Here is a 22,004-nt window from a genome sequence, read left to right as displayed (position 1 = left end):
TATATTGGAAATATGGCAGAGAAAAGCTTGACAGTCAAAACGTAACATGGCTTTACATTTGAGAATTTCATTCTTTAACATTTTTATCTGTCTTGGTATTTGAAGCTAGTTTCACCATTCTAGAGCAGGAGATTATCACACAAACCATTTAGGCATTTCCCCTGAGAGTCTTGAAAGGTGTTAAAGAAACTTAGCTGATTAAGTATCTTTTATCTGTTGGTTGCAATTAGATGAGCCAATAGTGCTGCAGTGATGACATCATATCTAAACTTACCCAGTTGTGACGTTGTATCCGGGCGGGATGGCGATGCACTTCCTCCTGGCCTTGTCCCAACCACAGTAAGGATCCCTGGAGAGGATGCACTCTCTGCATGTGTGGCCATAGCGCCTGCAGTCAGCCAAAGGCAGACGCTGGACTTCCATAGCAGTACCGACATACAAGTGACCCTAGAGAGAAAAAGATTCAGCCATTTAGTATACATATATCACTGAATGCCGCTAATTTTTATTGTGCTAGATCACTGGTGTCCAAACTCAGGACTAAAGGGCCGGCATTCTGCATGTTTTAGTTCTTTCCCTGGTTCATCAACCTGAATCAAATGATGGTTCATTAACAGGCCTCTGTAAGCTGTGACACACTGAAGGAGATAAATGGACCATTTGGATCAGCTGCTTTGGAGCAGACACACATTTAAAACTGCCAAGACACCGGCCCGTGAAGACTGGAGCTAGACACCAATGTGACACTACTGTAATAAAATATGAATTTATTGTAAAGCTTTTTACACATTTTCACCAAGACTGTCAACAAATAAGATTTTAAAGTTTTTATGTAGCCATTTTGTTTGAACCTGACAGTAAGCAATTGCATCTTCTAAAGCCAAGCTTTGAATTTATGCACCAAATGGATAAGATTCTTGTTGTGAGTTTATCACATCTCTTTCATTTGACTGTCATATTCAATCAATAAATTATGTATATGTGGATGTTTAAGCTTTATCAGTAGTAAAAAGGAAAGCTGAATTTCTCCCTTTTCACTGACAGAATCAGGTCACATGAAGGAGACATAGATACAGAAAAGATTTTCTTTGCTATGTCTTTTAAAAGAGGTTCCTACAGCTGTTCCTTTTTTTCTCTTAGATATAGAGTATCATTAAAGATTAAAAGCATAAATTCACCTAAATAAGACTTTGCCATGTTTTATTGAAGCATCACTTGTACCTTTTGTGAGTCGATGGCCATATTTAGAACAGGCCCTTCGTTGTGGAACAGAGAATACTGAGATATGATGAAGACATCCTGGATGGTGTGAAGAACCTTGAGAACTTTGCCTTGATCTGCAGAAATAATGAAGGAGAACACACTTGACATAGATTGAGGAGGTTAGATGTGACGTTTTTTAATCACATCAAAAGAAAACCCTTTGGTGCCACTCAAACTTTAATATTTGATGGATTTTACTTTTCTTTGCTTAGCTTAAGTGGCAGTCATTATTATGCAATTTGACGGATTTGCAACTGGTAATTCCAATTTAAAAGGCTGAGTAACGCATAAATTAACATTAATGTGCATGTGTCAGTTAATGTTTTCATTTCAAACAAGTAAAAAGCTGTCTTTTTATGTTTAAATTTTTTTCCTTCTGCTATTTTTGGGGTAAATTTTTGGATGTATATATAAAAACAGTCTTGATGTAAATTAATTTTGGACTAATATATTTAGGTGGGGCAGATGTAAATGACTGTTTCAGATAGCTCATGAAAATCTGGAGTGGGCATATTTATTGCTCCCCATCTCGGCACCTGTACGTTGGGGTTTACCCCGGTGAACGAGAGGGTAGCCTCCCTCCGCCTACGGGTGGGGGACGGGTCCTGGCTGTTTGTGCTTACGGGCCAAACGACAGTTCAGATTACCCACCCTGCTTGGACTCCTTAGAGGGGGTACTGGAGAGTGGCCCTCCTGGAGACTCCCTTGTTCTTTGAACTTTAACTCCCATCTCCGGCAGAACTTTGAACACGTTCCGGGGGAGGTGGAGGACATTGAGTCTGAGTGGACCATGTTCCGCGCCTCCATTGTCGAGGCGGCTTATCTGAGCTGTGGCCGCAAGGTTGTCAGTGCCTGTTGCGGAGGCAACCCTCGAACCCGTTGGTGGACACCTTCGGTGAGGGATGCTGTCAGGCTAAAGAAGGAGTCCTATTGGGCCTTTGTGGCCTGTGGGACTCCGGAAGCAGCTGATGGGTACCGGCGGGCAAAGCGGCATGCGGCTCGGGTGGTTGCTGAGGCAAAAACTTGGACGTGGGAGGAGTTTGGAGAGGCCATGGAGAAAGACTTCGGCACGGCTTCGAGGCAATTCTGGTCCACCATCCAGAGTCTCAGCAGGGGGAAGCAGTACAGCACCAACACTGTTTACAGTGGGGATGGTGTGCTGCTGACCTCTACTCAGGATGTTGTGGGCCGGTGGGTAGAATACTTTGAAGACCTCCTCAATCCCACCAACATGCCTTCCATTGAGGAAGCTGAGCCTGGGGACTCTGGGTTTGGCTCTCCAATCTTTGGGGATGAGGTCGCCGAGGTGGTTAAAAAGCTCCTCAGTGGCAGGGCCCCGGGGGTGGATGAGATCTGCCCGGAGTTCCTTAAGGCTCTGGATGTTGCAGAGTTGTGTTGGCTGACGTGACTCTGTAATATTGCATGGACATCGGGGGCAGTTCCCCTGGATTGGCAGACTGGGGTGGTGGTCCCCCTGTTCAAAAAGGGGGACCTGAGGGTGTGCTCCAATTATAGAGGGGTCACACTCTTAAGCCTCCCTGGCAAGGTCTATTCAGGGGTCCTGGAGAGGAGGGTCCGTTGGATAGTCGAACCTCGGATTCAGGAAGAGCAGTGTGGTTTTCGTCCTGGTCGTGGAACACTGGACCAGCTCTACAACCTCAGGAGGGTCCTGGAGGGTGCATGGGAGTTCGTCCGACCGGTCTACATGTGTTTAGTGGACTTGGAGAAGGCTTTCGAACGTGTCCCTCGGGGAGCCCTGTGGGGGGTTCTCTGGGAGTATGGGGTACCGGGCCCTTTGATATGGGGTGTCAGGTCCCTGTATGACCGGTGTCAGAGTCTGGTCCGCATTGCTGGCAGTAAGTCGGGCTCGTTTCCGGTGAGAGTTGGACTCCGCCAGGGCTGCCCTTTGTCACCGATTCTGTTCATTACTTTCATGGACAGAATTTCTAGGCGCAGTCAAGGTGTTGAGGGGATCCGATTTGGTGGCCTTAGGATCTCATCTCTGCTTTTGCGGATAATGTTGTCCTATTGGCTTCATCAGGTCGTGATCTGCAGCTCTCGCTGGAGCGGTTCGCAGCCGAGTGTGAATCGGCCGGGATGAGGATCAGTGCCTCAAAATCCGAGGCCATGGTCTTGAGCCGGAAAAGAGTAGAGTGCCTTCTCCGGGTCGGTGGGGGTGTCCTGCCCCAGGTGGAGAAGTTCAAGTATCTCGGGATCTTGTTCACGAATGAGGGAAGAAGGGAGCGGGAGATCGTCAGGCGGATTGGCGCAGCATCTGCAGTGAAGCGGGCACTGTACCGGTCTGTCGTGGTGAAGAGAGAGCTGAGCCAAAAAGCAAAGCTCTCGATTTACCGGTCGATCTACGTTCCCACCCTCATCTATGGTAGAGGGAAGTCTGGGCCTCCCTTCTGAAGCTGCTACCCCCGTGACCCGACCCCGAATAAAGCGGAAGAAAATGGATGGATGGATGGATGGATGGATGGATGGATGGAGAAGTTTACTGCCTTCACTGGGATTTTAAGTGCTGAAACCTCTATGTTACCAATTTAAGATAAAAGAAGCAACATGTGATTGTTTTCATACACACTATCATCTTAACGGCACAAAGTCAGTGAAATAAATCATATGTAACAAGAAAGCAGGAAATTGTAAAAGGATTTCAAAGTGAAAATTGTGACAACATGCAGTCATAAGAATTAAAATGCCCAATATTAAATAAAAAAAAAAGTCTAATTGGGGGAACCAGAACAGCGAACTTTGCTGTTTCCTAACAACCGTACTTGACAGCTTCCATCACTGTCACCATATTTGAAGTTACATTCTCAATCTTTCATCTCTGTTTTCTATTTGAAGTGTTAGTTAATTCATGCTCATTTCAATGTGGCAATGTTATTCCAGTTTAAAGCAAGGCATCCTTGCAGATAATAGAAAACGATGCGCTCAGATTAATTGCATGTTTCATTAATTATAGAAAAGAAAGTTCCCCAGTTTCCAATACGATCACAGAAAAACATGGTCTGCAGCATGCATACAAGATAAAGAAAATTTGTGTTTTACAAGGATGAAAGGCACCAGTAATGATCTGATAGAAAAGCTTCAACCATTAAATGAAGATTTAATAAATGAGCAACTTTAAATTGCTCATTTTCCTTTCAACTTTCCATAAGGCTTTCCATTGATCTGGGAAAACATTAACGGACATTTGCAAACAACTTTAAGTCTGCTATTCAAAATTAAGTAAGCAAAAATAATCTGATTTAGTAGTTAGGATTATCAGAGTAAATGTCCCAGCAATGTCACCTGAAGGTCAAAACATGTATTGCTTGGAAAAATTGTAAACAAAATAAAAATATAGATCTTCATCCTATATCCCACGGGTCACATGTTCCATGTAAGAAATAATGTTCTTTTAGATAGTCAAGACCAAACCAAACATATTTGTTTTCTATGCAGAGTGCCATGATCAGAGAAAAAACAAAAGCATATTTCAACACAAATACTTCATACAAACCATCAGCATAGAAATGTGAAATGCTTTACAGCCACAGGACCTGAAGACATTACAGTTATTGAGCCCATCACAAGAAACTCTTCTTTATCCAAAAGTATTCTAAAGTCAAATCAGAAGTAATTTGTCCAGCAGTTCAAACTCGACCCAAACTGAGTCAACAGAGCAATGATTCCAAACCCACTAGGAAATCTAGAACAAAATGGCTGTGGTGTTACAATGGCCCTGTCAAAGTACAGACCTCAGTCTGATTGTAATGATGTTGGAACAAGTGTCTTCAGTAAAATGTAAAGCATTTCTAAAAAGATGACCAAACTTCTCTAATGGCAATTTAAAAGACTTTTAAAGTTATGCAGAAAACAGCTACATCAAATTATTACAAATTATAACCCATTTCACAGATTGATCCGCTTAGTTTTTCCAAGAACAAAGTGACACTCATTGAAAGTTTCTTTTGTCCCATGGCTGTTCAAGTCAATGCATCTTTTAAATATGTAAATACGCTTGTGGAAGCAGCATGTCACTGCTCTAACAGAGTGACAAGGGAGCTGATTACCAAGAAACTCATTTATTGGTCTGCTGTCTGGATTCGAAGTTCTGCTCTAATGCGCAGCAGGCTGCGGGAAAAAGCAAGATAAACTTCTGACTTAATGAAATGTATTCATGTTGCCAAGTTAAATGACTGAATTGTTTAGATTGGCCAATTTCACCATTTGTGTTTTTGTTGTCAGACACAAGCACTGATTTTTAACACTACACATATTATGCAGTCCAGTCATGAGGATTGTATGAAGGTTTGTAATTTAAAACGGAAAAATTGTATTTTGTCTGTTCTATGAATAAAAGTGAACAAAGTTCCAACAGATAAAAAGATGCAGCTGAAATTCCAGACATGACTGTACAGCTTTCCTCCGTTAGTCAATAGTGCATGCACTCTCAGTTTGAAAGATGATGAGTCATTATTTTCAGCAATGAGCCATCACTTTTTTGCCCAATAGGCTGTGCGCCTCCCATCTGAGCAGCCACAGCTTACATAGTTTACAGTATCTCACTCTTGCCACCGTTGGTTGCCATTTCCCTGCAGGGTTTTATTTCTAATAGTTATTTTTTCTTCTCACTTCTTAATAATGCTCATTCTTATTGTCTACAAACAACTTCTTCTTGTCCAGATAACCTGTCAGTTTGATGTAAAAATGAGTCAGATTGTTTTTTTTGTCTTTTGTCACATAAAAGATTGTTTTACCTTCTCCACTATAAAAATGGGAAGCTGTGATCCCTTTTATTGCACATTTTTATTTCCTGAATACTCTGCCTGTCAGGCACTTTCTCATTTATAATCAATCAGGTTCACGCTGTCACTTGGTTTTCTTTTGTCTCTTTTTTCATGGACTTCAAATCCTTCGGTGTTGTCAAAGATAACTTTCTCCATTCTTTCCTGTTTATTCTCCTGATTCTTTAATCCAGTCTGCAGCTATTTTCAGATCTTTCATCAAACCAGTGTATCAGCACAAAAAGAAATAGCTGAAGGGGAAAGGGTGACGTTACTGAACTCCTGTGACATCTGCTTGGCAAATCTGTTTTTAGCCATATTTATGCAGGCAGAAACTGCTGAGGGGACATTTGCTTAAAGGTAAAAAGCTTCACACTTTACCTTTAAATCTCCACAATTACACAAGTTTATTTTTAATTAGTTGAAGACAAGAAACTAGGGAAGCTTTTTCATAGCTTTGACTCAAACATCCCAATATTTTACGGAAATAATCAGTTTTACATCTCTCAATTTTGATATTCTTTCCCGACTGAAATTTTGATAAACTAGATGAACCTCTCCTGTGTGACTTTCCAAGCACAGCAGCAAATAAAGGAATATAACTTCTAATCTGGAACATGAAGTCAGGCTAAAACAGATATATATCTCTGACATTTCTTCAGCCCTGAGGAAAGCTTCTGTATAACCTCCATGGCAAAAACACTCAAAACCACTTTGTGCCTGTGGTGGTCAATCTGTCACTGACTTACTGAGGTAAAGTAAATGGATCCTTATTTTTTCATCCCTAACAGTGTACTGATAGATATATTGACTGTTTCAGTTACTCTGCAGGCTTTTACAAGTCTGCTATTTTTATTTCAGCTAAGGAACTTCTTAGGGCTCACTGCATTTATTTCTTTATCTTTGTATATTATGTATATACACATAACCTGCATCTTAACTCGAGTCGAGCAAGTCTCAATCTCGTTGTAATCTGTTGATGACAATGACAAACAAATCTTATCTTATCTTTAAGCCGTCGAACTACAATATTGCTCCTCTTTTGCATATTTGATGCAGTTCTTTCCATTCTCTTTAATAAAGAGAATGGATTTGTAATTTGGAAGAATCCAATTCTGTCACAGAATATGGTGAAGCAAGAAATGTTGTCAAAGCTATTGTTTATTTTAAATAGATCATGTGATAAAAAGGTACAACTAGAAAAACAAAATTTCTGAAGAAATTTAGCCGGGGCCTGCCAAGGCGCGCCCGTCGGGCATGGGCCCGGCGTCGTCACGCCACAAATTGGCGTCGACGCTAAAGAACGCCGCGACGTAATCAGTGGCACGCGGAGAATCGCAAGAACGTTAAGCGAGGCGGACGTGCACCATTCAGTACGATTTAAAATGTTGTCAAGGCTTTTATTTTGGAAGTTTTGTTAAACTTCATTTCAAAGGGCCAAACTAATCCCATGCGTAATAGTCCTTGGGTTAAAATAGTTATATAATGCTCAAAACACAAGTAGCTGATGTAAAAATATTCAAGGCTTTTATTTTGAAATTTTCAGTATGCTCCATTTTAAAGTTCCGAACTAATCCCATGTGTAACAGTGCTTTGGATGAAAAAGTCATATACGGCCAAAAAAAGCAATTACGTCATGTAAAATATTCAAGGCTTTTATTTTGAAATTTTCAGAATGCTTAATTTTAAAGTTCCAAACTAATCCCATGTGTAACAGTGCTTTGGATGAAAAAGTCAAATAAAGCCAAAAAGAGCAATTACCTGATGTAAAAATATTCAAGGCTTTTATTTTGAAATTATTATTATGCTCCATTTTAAAGTTCCAAACTAATCCCATGTGTAACAGTGCTTTGGATGAAAAAGTCATATAAAGCCAAAAACAGCAATTACCTGATGTAAAAATATTCAAGGCTTTTATTTTGAAATTTTCAGTATGCTTCATTTCAAAGTTCCAAAGTAATCCCATGTGTAACAGTGCTTTGGATGAAAACGTCAAATAAAGCCAAAAACAGCAATTACCTGATGTAAAAATATTCAAGGCTTTTATTTTGAAATTATTATTATGCTCCATTTTAAAGTTCCGAACTAATCCCATGTGTAACATTGCTTTGGATGAAAAAGTCATATACGGCCAAAAAGAGCAATTACTTCATGTAAAATATTCAAGGCTTTTATTTTGAAATTTTCAGTATGCTTCATTTTAAAGTTCTGAACTAATACCACGTGTAAGAGTGCTTTGGATGAAAAAGTCAAATAAAGCCAAAAAGAGCAATTACGTCATGTAAAAATATTCAAGGCTTTTATTTTGAAACTTTTGTTAAGCTTCATTTCAAAGGGCCAAACTAATACCACGTGTAACAGTGCTTTGGATGAAAAAGTCAAATAAAGCCAAAAAGAGCAATTACATGATGTAAAAATATTCAAGGCTTTAATTTTGAAATTTTTGTTAATATTCATTTCAAAGGGCCAAACTAATACCATGTGTAACAGTGCTTTGGATGAAAAAGTCAAATAAAGCCAAAAAGAGCAATTACGTCATGTAAAAATATTCAAGGCTTTTATTTTGAAATTTGCAGGATGCTTCATTTCAAAGGGCCAAACTAATCCCATGCGTAATAGTCCTTCGGTTAAAATAGTTATATAATGCTCAAAACACAAGTAGCTGATGTAAAAATATTCAAGGCTTTTATTTTGAAATTTTTGTTAAGCTTCATTTTAAAGGGCCAAACTAATACCATGTGTAACAGTGCTTTGGATGAAAAAGTCAAATAAAGCCAAAAAAGAGCAATTACGTCATGTAAAAATATTCAGGGCTTTTATTGTGAAATTTTCAATATGCTTAATTTTAAAGTGTAAAACTAATCCCATGTGTAACAGTTACTGAGTTAAATCAGTTATATACAGCCCAAAGCAGCAAGTAGTTGTAAAGGCCAGTTCTCAGTCCTGATCTGTTTCAACTGAGGATAGATAGAACTACAACGATGCGTATTCGTAGTCCTAACCAGCAGCCAATAGCCTCTTGAGTTCCGTTGCTATGGCAAATAATGGTCTCAGCAGGTGTGAGCTCTGAGCTGTGAGCTCTCAAACACACAAGTGTGTTTGAGCAAACACACTTTACTGAAAAAAAGCATTGGAAACAAATCCTTCTTGTTCGGGAACCGTAATACATATTCGAAAAGCGTTTTAAGCGTATGACAGTTCAATGTGTCTTCTGCGATAGTCCCGAGATTCATATCTGTACCTCACTCAGAGCATTTACAGCGATGAGAGAAAGAAATGTTGTGCCCAGATATGAACCGAGGTCGGCTGTCACTCTAATATGAGCAAAAATGAGAAACTTTGGGTCGCTTAGAGGCAAATTGTGGACAAACCATAACTGGTATCGACGAGCCGTCTTCACTTTCGAAGAGATCACAGACGTCTCTACAAAATGAAATTTGAATGGCATTTCTAGGTGAATTTGTGACGACACAGCAAATCCTCAAAAATAGGGTATTTCTAGGATTTTTCCCATTGAGTTATAATGGGGTTTTTTTCGTAGTTTTTTGCGAATTATGTCGCCATGTTAATCCCGAATCCCACCAAAAGTAATAGCTGGAATGGCGTGAATTTTCTGCACGTTTTGATACCTCTTTTGTAGGTGTGCACGCAGCGGTATGAGCCGCATTAACGGTTACGGATGAAAAATAAAGAATAACTAGAAAAACAAAATTTCTGAAGAAATTTAGCCGGGGCCTGCCAAGGCGCGCCCGTGGGGTTTGGGCCCGGCGTCGTCACGCCACAAATTTGCATCGACGCTAAAGAACGCCGCTACGTAATCAGTGGCATGCGGAGAACCGCAAGAACGTTAAGTGAGGTGGACGTGCACCATTCGGTACGATTTAAAATTTTCTCAAGGCTTTTATTTTGGAAGTTTTGTTAAACTTCATTTCAAAGGGCCAAACTAATCCCATGCGTAATAGTCCTTGGGTTAAAATAGTTATATAATGCTCAAAACACAAGTAGCTGATGTAAAAATATTCAAGGCTTTTATTTTGAAATTTTCAGTATGCTTCATTTTAAAGTTCCGAACTAATACCACGTGTAAGAGTGCTTTGGATGAAAAAGTCAAATAAAGCCAAAAAGAGCAATTACGTCATGTAAAAATATTCAAGGCTTTTATTTTGAAATTTTCAGTATGCTTCATTTCAAAGGGCCAAACTAATACCATGTGTAACAGTGCTTTGGATGAAAAAGTCAAATAAAGCCAAAAAGAGCAATTACATGATGTAAAAATATTCAAGGCTTTTATTTTGAAATTTTCAGTATGCTTCATTTTAAAGTTCTGAACTAATACCACGTGTAAGAGTGCTTTGGATGAAAAAGTCAAATAAAGCCAAAAAGAGCAATTACGTCATGTAAAAATATTCAAGGCTTTTATTTTGAAATTTTCAGTATGCTTCATTTTAAAGTTCTGAACTAATACCACGTGTAAGAGTGGTTTGGATGAAAAAGTCAAATAAAGCCAAAAAGAGCAATTACCTGATGTAAAAATATTCAAGGCTTTTATTTTGAAATTTTCAGTATGCTTAATTTTAAAGTTCCAAAATAATCCCATGTGTAACAGTTACTGAGTTAAATCAGTTATATACAGCCCATAGCAGCGGGTAGTTCTAAAGGCCAGTTCTCAGTCCTGATCTGTTTCAACTGAGGATAGATAGAACTACAGCGATGCGAATTTGTAGTCCAAATCAGCAGCCAACAGCCTCTTGAGTTCCGTTGCCATGGTAAATAATGGTCTCAGCAGGTGTGAGCTGTGAGTCATACATGCTCAAACACACAATTGTGTGTTTGAGCCAACACGGTTTACTGAAAAAAAGCATTGGAAACAAATCCTTCTTGTTCGGGAACCGTAATACATATTCGAAAAGCGTTTCGAGCGTATGAGAGGCCTATGTGTCGTCTGCGATAGTCCCGAGATTCATATCTGTACCTCACTCAGAGCATTTACAGTGATGAGAGAAAGAAATGTTGTGCCCAGATCTGAAATTCTATTCAAATACATGGGAGAGAGCCTCAGACAGCCTCAGAAAATCCTGTCGCATGACTTTGCTCTGAAGCACCGTGACAGAAAACCGTACGGTCTAGATAAATTTCGAAAACATTTTACCGGAGCAGACAGGCGTATCAATGTCAGGACCGATTTTGATACTAATCGTGCGATATTTGTGGGCGTGATGGCGATTTCAAAAATGATTTGGGCTGAAAAAGTTGTCTTCATCTCTCACTCTAAGCAGCCAGAGACGCACTCTAACTTTAGGAAAAATGAGAAACTTTGGGTCGCTTAGAGGCAAATTGTGGACAAACCGTAACTGGTATCGACGAGCCGTCTTCACTTTCGAAGAGATCACAGACGTATCTACAAAATGAAATTTGAATGGCATTTCTAGGTGAATTTGTGACGACACAGCAAATCCTCAAAAATAGGGTATTTCTAGGATTTTTCCCATTGAGTTATAATGGGGTTTTTTTCGTAGTTTTTTGCGAATTATGTCGCCACGTTAAGGCCAAATCCCACCAGAAGTAATAGCTGGAATGGCGTGAATTTTCTGCAGGTTTTGATACCTCATTTGTAGGTGTGCACCAAGCGGTATGAGCCGCATTAACGGTTACGGAAGAAAAATAAAGAAGAACTAGAAAATTTCGGAAGAAATTTAGACGGGGCCTGCCAAGGCGCGCCCGTGGGGTTCGGGCCCGGCGTCGTCGCGCCACAAATCGGCGTCGACGCCAAAGAACGCCGCGACGTCACCAGTGGCACGCGGAGAACCGCAAGAACGTTAAGCGAGGCGGACGTGCACCGTTCGGTACGATTTAAAATGTTGTCAAGGCTTTTATTTTGGAAGTTTCAGTATGCTTCATTTCAAAGGGCCAAACTAATCCCATGCGTAATAGTCCTTGGGTTAAAATAGTTATATAATGCTCAAAACACAAGTAGCTGATGTAAAAGTATTCAAGGCTTTTATTTTGAAATTTTCAGTATGCTTCATTTTAAAGTTCTGAACTAATACCACGTGTAAGAGTGCTTTGGATGAAAAAGTCAAATAAAGCCAAAAAGAGCAATTACGTCATGTAAAAATATTCAAGGCTTTTATTTTGAAATTTTCAGTATGCTTCATTTCAAAGGGCCAAACTAATACCATGTGTAACAGTGCTTTGGATGAAAAAGTCAAATAAAGCCAAAAAGAGCAATTACATGATGTCAAAATATTCAAGGCTTTTATTTTGAAATTTTTGTTAATCTTCATTTCAAAGGGCCAAACTAATACCATGTGTAACAGTGCTTTGGATGAAAAAGTCATACAAAGCCAAAAACAGCAATTGCATGATGTAAAAATATTCAAGGCTTTTATTTTGAAATTATTACTTTGCTCCATTTTAAAGTTCCAAACTAATCCCATGTGTAACAGTGCTGTGGATGAAAAAGTCATATACGGCCAAAAAAAGCAATTACATGATGTAAAAATATTCAAGGCTTTTATTTTGAAATTTTCAGTATGCTTCATTTCAGAGGGCCAAACTAATACCACGTGTAACAGTGCTTTGGATGAAAAAGTCACATAAAGCCAAAAACAGCAATTACCTGATGTAAAAATATTCAAGGCTTTTATTTTGAAATTATTATTATGCTCCATTTTAAAGTTCCGAACTAATCCCATGTGTAAGAGTGCTTTGGATGAAAAAGTCAAATAAAGCCAAAAAGAGCAATTACGTCATGTAAAAATATTCAAGGCTTTTATTTTGAAACTTTTGTTAAGCTTCATTTCAAAGGGCCAAACTAATACCACGTGTAACAGTGCTTTGGATGAAAAAGTCAAATAAAGCCAAAAAGAGCAATTACATGATGTAAAAATATTCAAGGCTTTTATTTTGAAATTTTTGTTAATATTCATTTCAAAGGGCCAAACTAATACCATGTGTAACAGTGCTTTGGATGAAAAAGTCACATAAAGCCAAAAACAGCAATTACCTGATGTAAAAATATTCAAGGCTTTTATTTTGAAATTATTATTATGCTCCATTTTAAAGTTCTGAACTAATCCCATGTGTAACATTGCTTCGGATGAAAAAGTCATATACGGCCAAAAAGAGCAATTACGTCATGTAAAATATTCAAGGCTTTTATTTTGAAATTATTATTCTCCATTTTAAAGTTCCAAACTAATCCCATGTGTAACATTGCTTTGGATGAAAAAGTCATATACGGCCAAAAAAAGCAATTACCTGATGTAAAAATATTCAAGGCTTTTATTTTGAAATTATTATTATTCTCCATTTTAAAGTTCCAAAGTAATCCCATGTGTAACAGTGCTTTGGATGAAAACGTCAAATAAAGCCAAAAACAGCAATTACCTGATGTAAAACTATTCAAGGCTTTTATTTTGAAATTATTATTATTCTCCATTTTAAAGTTCCAAAGTAATCCCATGTGTAACAGTGCTTTGGATGAAAACGTCAAATAAAGCCAAAAACAGCAATTACCTGATGTAAAAATATTCAAGGCTTTTATTTTGAAATTATTATTCTCCATTTTAAAGTTCCAAACTAATCCCATGTGTAACAGTGCTTTGGATGAAAAAGTCATATACGGCCAAAAAAAGCAATTACCTGATGTAAAAATATTCAAGGCTTTTATTTTGAAATTATTATTATTCTCCATTTTAAAGTTCCAAAGTAATCCCATGTGTAACAGTGCTTTGGATGAAAACGTCAAATAAAGCCAAAAACAGCAATTACCTGATGTAAAACTATTCAAGGCTTTTATTTTGAAATTATTATTATGCTCCATTTTAAAGTTCCAAACTAATCCCATGTGTAACAGTTACTGAGTTAAATCAGTTATATACAGCCCATAGCAGCAGTAGTTCTAAAGGCCAGTTCTCAGTCCTGATCTGTTTCAACTGAGGATAGATAGAACTACAGCGATGCGTATTCGTAGTCCAAATCAGCAGCCAATAGCCTCTTGAGTTCCGTTGCTATGGCAAATAATGGTCTCAGCAGGTGTGAGCTCTGAGCTGTGAGCTCTCAAACACACAAGTGTGTTTGAGCAAACACACTTTACTGAAAAAAAGCATTGGAAACAAATCCTTCTTGTTCGGGAACCGTAATACATATTCGAAAAGCGTTTCGAGCGTATGACAGTTCAATGTGTCTTCTGCGATAGTCCCGAGATTCATATCTGTACCTCACTCAGAGCATTTACAGTGATGAGAGAAAGAAATGTTGTGCCCAGATCTGAACCGAGATCGGCTGTCACTGTAATTTCAGCAAAAATGAGAAAGTTTGGGTCGCTTAGAGGCAAATTGTGGACAAACCGTAACTGGTATCGACGAGCCGTCTTCACTTTCGAAGAGATCACAGACGTATCTACAAAATGAAATTTGAATGGCATTTCTAGGTGAATTTGTGACGACACAGCAAATCCTCAAAAATAGGGTATTTCTAGGATTTTTCCCATTGAGTTATAATGGGGTTTTTTTCGTAGTTTTTTGCGAATTATGTCGCCACGTTAAGCCCAAATCCCACCACAAGTAATAGCTCCAATGGCGTGAATTTTCTGCACGTTTTGATACCTCATTTGTAGGTGTGCACCCAGCGGTACGAGCCGCATTAACGGTTACGGAAGAAAAATAAAGAATTATAATAATATTAAAGAGACACTTTGTTGGGTGTAGAGTAATAGGTTCCTGCCATTGCTTTGCATGGCAGGCCCCAATAAAGAAACACTTTCTCCGACAATAACAATAGGTTCCTGCCATTGCTTTGCATGGCAGGCCCCAATAATAATAAAGAAACTTTTCTTGGGAGAATAGCAATAGGTTCCTGCCATTGCTTTGCATGGCAGGCCCCAATAATAATATGGTGCACCTCTAGTTTTTAGTGGGTATAAAAAGACTGCATGCTACAAAACAAGTCTTGCAAAGAAACGGTGATAAAATAAAAACAAAAAAGTAAGTTTTAGCTCATGTTCAAGGTTTTTAACAGGAAACCAAAATAAAGTCAATTTTCAGAGGTAAATAAATCACCTTAATTTCAGAGCAAATCCACTGCCAAAATTGTTTGCATAGCATTTCAATTACAGCCTCATTGAATTAAGATAAAGAATATAAAAAACGGTAAATTTATACATGGTCATTTACGCTGAGTCCAGTTTACTCAATTATATACTAGTTTGTGATTGTTAGCCAAAAAGTTTGTTTTATAAAGTAAATTAGTTTGATAAACTACAGTGCATTGTCTGCTTTTTATGGAAATAATTAATGGTTGATCACAAAAGGTACGTATCCTTGCGGAGTTAAATTAATTGCTTTAGTAATTTAATTCATCTGACAGTAGAAAAGACTTATTTGTATTAGTAGGGGAAGAGCTTAGGCTATGCCACATTTGAAACCTGTAATATGTAAAAACAAACTATTCTGTGAAAGAGTAAAGTTAATATGCTGTGATTCTTTTATTTCCGGAAAGACAGAGAATAACTGGCTAAAACTGAAACCAGCCTGCCAGAGTCAGAAACCAGTCACAAAATCTCTGATTGTTGCATCTCTAAATTACAGTTTTAGTACGACTGGTTTTACAATCATATTCTCCTGATGAAAACAGCGATTTTTCAAAAATCAAGATTCCATATTTAAGAAAATGTACATTAAATAAAAGCAGGCTAATTTGTTTGACCTAAGTCCTACTGAAAGGGTTCTTCTGTATTGCTTTTAGGAATCCATTTGCACTTCTCTTGGCTCAGCCTTAAGTGCAGCAAAAGCTCTAAGAGCTTCTTCTAAAAAGATTATCTGTGAGCTTTCCATCCTATTGCATTGCCATACCATGGAGTAAGTGAATCTCTAAACTAATGCTACGTTTTTAAGTCCGTGTTTTCCCTTAGTTATAATAGACAAGTAGATACTTAGAGTTTGGCAGAGTTTGTGATTTCGTTTTCATATTGCTCTCAAAGTTTAAGAGGCATCACTTAAGTGTGTTTCCGAGCTTCCACACAAATCCCTGTGGAATTGCATCAACTTTATACATTTATTTTTTCATGAATGCACATATGCCCGTGAGCCCTGTGGTAAAGTTCTGTGACTCACCTTTTTATGATACACGTGATAAAATGTAGCTTCAGTAAAATTAGTATCTATAACAAGATACCAACAATTTTAATTCCAATCTTATTGCATTGTGGTTTGTGAATCAAGTTAACTTTATGTGGAAAAGTAAAGCCTTTGCACCAATTATTTACCTTTCACAACATTGTTCAAGGAAAATACAATATGTTCTTGTTTTGTTTTGGTGGCTACAGATAAAAAAAACATGAACTGGCATTTTAAAAATCAATTTAATCCTTTTAAATGTTTCCTGGGTCGTGATCAAAAGCTGAAGAAATTAATTTAGTCAAATACTGCTTCACCCTGTTAGCTTGGTTCACTGTATCCCAGCGGGACCAGTACAAGGTGTTTCACAGTAAACTGTGCTTTTACTTATTAGGAACATGTCAACACTTTGTTAGTTTGTTCAAAGGCAGTGTTTTAAATTATTTCTTTTAGCTTCCAAACCCAGGAGACTTTCTGGTTATATACAAGATTTGTACCTAGCCACATTACTAAATGGGTGAAAACTGAATAATAACAGTTTTTGTTTTTTTCTACTTTATGGCAGTTAATTTAAAAATTACTTGGAAAACTTATTTTCAAAGAATCAAATGTCATCTGATTTCAAAACCCAATTTAAAACATATATTTAAACATTCTGTGGTCCCTTTCCAAAAGACATTTCATATCAAGGTATCTGATGTGCAACTTAAGACAGACTTACAGTTGAAACCAGAAGCTTCTTCTCAGTGACATTAAACTTGAGTAATTTGTTTTCTGCTTTCTCTTTTCACCTGTTTTCTCAGGCAAAACCTAGATAATAAAACCACAAATCAAAAAAAACACACCATCCTGATATAGATCTTTTTACCGATATTGTCAAAGTTGTGTTTCCACTTTGTTACACATTGACAAATTTCATTTCATTTTTTTCCTTTATTTTATTTTGTTTGACTTTGAAAATTATTAATGTTCAAAAATACTATGTTAATAAACTAAAACTGAGTCTACCAGTAAAAGGATTCCAGTACCAACATGGGCTGAAAAGGCATTCAGAGCAGTTACTCTCTAGACTTTAGCCAGAAGGTTAAAGCTCTGACACAAAACGAACAATGATGCCAGTCATACCACCAACTTTTAAAAAATGTCTAAGCAAGATGTAAATAGTTTGAACTGGTCATCTTGTCTCGAGAAATAGTGGACAGAACTGAAAACCAATTTAGGTCAGAAAGGAGCAAAAGGTCAAAATTCCTTCAAACTATGATGCAAGGTTTTGGAAAGGATTCTCAAATTAGACCTTTTTATAGACAAATTTTAACTAATACAAAGGGGAAAAAACAACATGTATTTTATTTTTCAGGTAATTAGGAAACAGAAATAATTTTGGCAATTCTAACTGACCTACAACAGGGGAAGATTAGACTAATTTAATATCTGACAGTGAAAAACGTGTGTTTGTTTATACAGTGTATGTACACTTCTGGTTTAAACTGTTTGCAGTTGTCTTGTTTCACTTTGTAAGCCAGTATTACTAGAGTTATAGCCTGATCACTCAGTGATGTTTGCATTATGGACTCACATCTTACAATTAGCTTTTGCAAAACCTAATTTTCAGCTTCTTTTATGCTTATGAAACATATTTGCTGGATTCTCCCTCAGTGGTGAGGAGTTATAACCCCAGTCTGCCAAAATGTCCTTTTTACCATCCCTGGACTCAATGCAAACCCACAGCTGCTCATTTGATTGGCTTTGACTTTTAGAATCTAATCCTGTTTCCCTTATTTGACGCTGAATAATTTCATAGAGGTAACTTCTCTCCATGATTTGCACAAATATAAAAGGCTCTTTGAAAGTAATTATGATGACTGATGAGCTCCACTTGGTGCATGATGAATATTAACACCCTGCACTCTGAGGGAAGGCAAGGTAACATCAAAAGTGTTTAAAATGAAAACCTTTTATGGCAAAAGTTTATCCACAAATGACAATGCCTGCATCTATGGGTGCAGAAAATAATAATAATAAAAAAAAACAAAGATAAAAAGTGAATTTCTAATGCAATGTTTTCCCTGGCCTCAGTTGGAAGAGTGAATCAAACTGTTCTACTTTCTTTTTAGGCCACCATAGAAATCCACAGCTGTTCATTACTGTCCCCTTCCACAGCAATAACTGACACAGTTAGTAAAGCCCACAGTGAGTGGCCATCAACCTTTTCTTTTTTAACTTTACATTCGTTTCTGTCTGCTAAAAATACACCCAACCCAGAAAGGCCCGATGAATGACGGGAATACAGTCACTGTAGTAATGACAGAACCGATAAACATCTTTTTGGTGAACTTCAGAGTTGTGACACATTCAGAACATACAGAGCATGAGGATACAAGTTGTGATGGTTGCCATAGTAATGCTCTTGAAGCGCAACACAATTTTTAGACGAACTGCTACAAGCAACAGCTGTGCCTCAGAGTCACTGCTTTGACTGAAGAGAGGTGACAGATGGTAACTCTTAGAATGTATGTGGACACAATTTTGACCCCATATAAGTTTTCAAAAAATTATTTTTTGAAAATTCTGCATTTTTAGCTCGGTAATTAATTTTAGCTCAGTATTTTTACACATCTCTAGTTCTGCTTAGTCCTTCATACATTATCTCTCTTGCTCTTGTCATTATGCGCCAAGGGTGTAGTCACACCTGATAGTCAAACAAACCAAAAGCTTTGAGTAACTTGTTTACCTCCTTACCTGTGGTGGCGCTGCGCCAAGACCCACTGAAGGAGACAACACAAAAAAATTTGAAGAAAATATACCAAACCAGGTTTGATTAAAGCAGACAAAACAGGGCTGGTGTGAATGCACCCTAAGATTCAGTAAAAAGCTACAGCTCTGGAGGCCAGCCAGCTGATCAATCAATAACTCAAACGATTTGCTCTGCTATAAAATAGAAGCAAGAGATTAAAACTGATGCACGTAAAACAACTAAAGCTAATCTCAGGAACAATTAAAGTACACGTTCTACATTATCAGCAACTAAGAGAATGCTGTGTTTTTGGTTTTTAGCGTCTCTATAGAAACGCTACTGCAATTAATACAGGTGCTTGGCAGCTAAAAGTGGTGGACCTGCTGTATGCCCTGTATCCTGATGCTGTGGTGTAATTCTGCTCTGATGCAAAGCAGTAAAATACATGTTGGTAACTAAGGCTGCCCATGGTTACCAGGGAGATATTGAACACAGGATGGTGAAAGGACATCACTAACCAAGAATTTACATGCCTTTCTTAGTCAAGTTCATCTGATATGAAAACTACTTGATCAATGTGATTGGTTTTTTTGTGTTATTGTATTATTTTTCTATGGACCTATTTGTGTCTTTAATAAAGCTGATGACGATGATGAATAGTATCAACATGAGTTTAGTTCTCTGTCGCTCACAAATACTGCCACCTCCTTAACCTGAGGTAAATGAATACTAAAATAAACATCCCATAAATTCTCCTCTACTCTAACTGAAGTAAGATTTTCTAAAACTGTTTGTTCAACAAAACAGTTACAAAAATGTAATTCTTGACACTGTAATGCTGCACCAATAGGGAGTAGCAATGATCTCCTCTTTTAGTGGCAGTTTATCCAGTCAGGAATCAATCAGAGCCGAGAGGAAATGAAAAAACTGTGTTCAGAACAAGCAATTTTCCAGAAAGAACAGGTATAAAATGAGTTAAAACAGTCAGATTTTGAAATTTTGTGGTGTAAACATGGATTTTTTTCAATAAATGAAAACTCTCTAAACAAAATTTTACACATGTAGCCACTCTTAACATTTTGACACACAAATGTGCACACGTACCTGTTCCGAGATACAGGACAGTGTAATGCTCATCATTGACTGCCAGGACAATATCTGCGACAGTGTGGGTGATTTGATCATCTGTGGGGAGGTCGAGTGGATTCACACCAACCGGCCGAATTACATCCTCAATTTCAGGGTAGTATCTCATGATGCCAAGGTTTTTGACGTTGTTCTGAGCATCTGCTGGTGATGGACTTTTACGTACACACTGAGAAGAAAGGCGGAATAATTGAATTACATCAGACTGGATTGTACAAAAAGCAAAACATCCTGAATAAAGAGCACAAAATTGCTTCTCCCTTATTACCATTTTTAAAATAACATTTTAGTCACTAAATTACAGACTGACTCATGCTTTTACACATATTGTCTCTGCACTGTGAAAAATATAGGAAAGAAAAAAGGCAAATTTTCTTACCATCCCTGGTCGAGTGCCACCAAATGAGGTGCTGTAGCCTTTCAGTTTAGAATTAGAGAAGGCTCGATCAATATCTTCAATGGAATAGGCACAGACCACCGTTCTTCCCCTAAAATGGAGGAAAAAGTAAATTAATCCTCAAAAAGTATTTAGGGTGTTATGTGGGAAACTTGTTTATTCAACCTTTCACCTTGAAATAAGAAATTGGAAGCATTTTTTTTTGTTACCCTAATATTTAACATCTTTTTAATTTCTGTGCAAATTAGATTAGTTTGTGGCGCACCAAGGATTAGTCACTGCCCATAGTCATTTACTCCTTCCTTTTTGATATATGAAATGAATTATTTTGTTTCCTAAAAGTGCATCTTATTAAATAAAAAATAATTGAAAACTACATTTCTGTTGGTAATTCAATTCAAAATGTGAAGCTCAATTTGCAGTATGAGGGACTGCTTCAATGCAGAGGTGGCTCTGCACTGAAGGAGTTAAGGAAGTCCAGATTGCTTTAATGGCGGCCTTCAGCTTCTCTGCATTGTTGGCTCTGGTGCCTCTTCTTGACAACACTCCACAGATTCTCTATGAGATTTAGGTCAGACTAATTTTCTGGAAATGGCTTTTAGAGCAAGTATTGGTGCTTTTAGCAGTGTGGGCAGGTGACAAGTCCTGCTGCCAAAAGTAATTTGCATCTCCACAAGGCTTGTCAACAGAGGGAAGTAGAAATTACTGGTAGACGTCTGCTTTGACTAAACCATACAACTGGAATTTACTTCTTAGAGTTGATTGCATTTGATTTCATTTAAAAGTATCAGAGTAAAGAGGGTTGCAATCAAATGCAATTATTTTAAACTCTATGGCAAAAGCAAAGCACAATCATATATATTTTTATTAAAAGATTTGTCTCTTAACACCACTGCTTTGATGACAATTGAGCTCAAGATAAGTGAGTGGATTTTATTCATACAGCATAAATAGAGAATCAAGGTTATTTTGGTGCTCTTTGTAAAAAAGTGAAAGGTCTAGTTAGTACAAACCTTGTTTTTTTATTATTCCATCAGCCTCTAATTCATCAGTTAGAGCTCAGTCCAACACAGTTCAAATAAATTCATTTCAAATGCTTAGCTTAAAACAATCAGAATCAGTAAATCATAAAACATCAGTCATCACGAAGTTGGCTGAATGGTTTAACATGTTCGATTTTAGATAAGTTTCTTTATCATTTATTTGTTTAAAATAGAGTTTAGTTCATACAATTTCAAATATAACTGAATCATCTCAATCTCCACATAAAAAAAAGAAAAAACAAACAAACCTCACAGTAAGTTGCAAATAACTGATATACCCTTAGCATAAATAATGAATTTTGACCAGGTCTTATTAAATTCATCTTGATACCCACTCACTGTACATCTTATTTTTTCCAGACCCAACCCCAGCATTATATCTTCAATCCAATGAGCATTAAGCTTGCTTCAAGTTGGTTTAACATGTCCTAAGAAGCAGTATTACAAAATCGTACATATGTGTTTAGCTTTCTTACAGAGCCAATCATACTTTTGGGTAGAATTAAAAGGTTGCCATGTTTGCAC

The 22,004-nt window shown here is 37.6% G+C and overlaps 1 protein-coding gene across 1 annotated transcript in view; it reads right to left on the bottom strand.

The window, feature by feature from the left end:
* Nucleotides 1–22,004, bottom strand: part of LOC102231237 (semaphorin-7A-like) — a 61,998-nt gene that overhangs the window by 10,608 nt on the left and 29,386 nt on the right. The window contains exons 9-12 of the mRNA XM_005800406.2: nt 20,419–20,527; nt 19,998–20,208; nt 1,222–1,337; nt 275–447 (exon numbers count right to left, since the gene is read on the bottom strand). Coding sequence (XP_005800463.1) covers nt 275–447; nt 1,222–1,337; nt 19,998–20,208; nt 20,419–20,527 — 609 coding nt within the window. The remainder of the gene's footprint in view (nt 1–274; nt 448–1,221; nt 1,338–19,997; nt 20,209–20,418; nt 20,528–22,004) is intronic.

Source organism: Xiphophorus maculatus, chromosome 3 (assembly GCF_002775205.1).
Source record: "Xiphophorus maculatus strain JP 163 A chromosome 3, X_maculatus-5.0-male, whole genome shotgun sequence".
In the NCBI taxonomy this organism is placed as follows: domain Eukaryota; kingdom Metazoa; phylum Chordata; class Actinopteri; order Cyprinodontiformes; family Poeciliidae; genus Xiphophorus; species Xiphophorus maculatus.
This window is presented reverse-complemented; position numbering and strand designations above follow the sequence as displayed.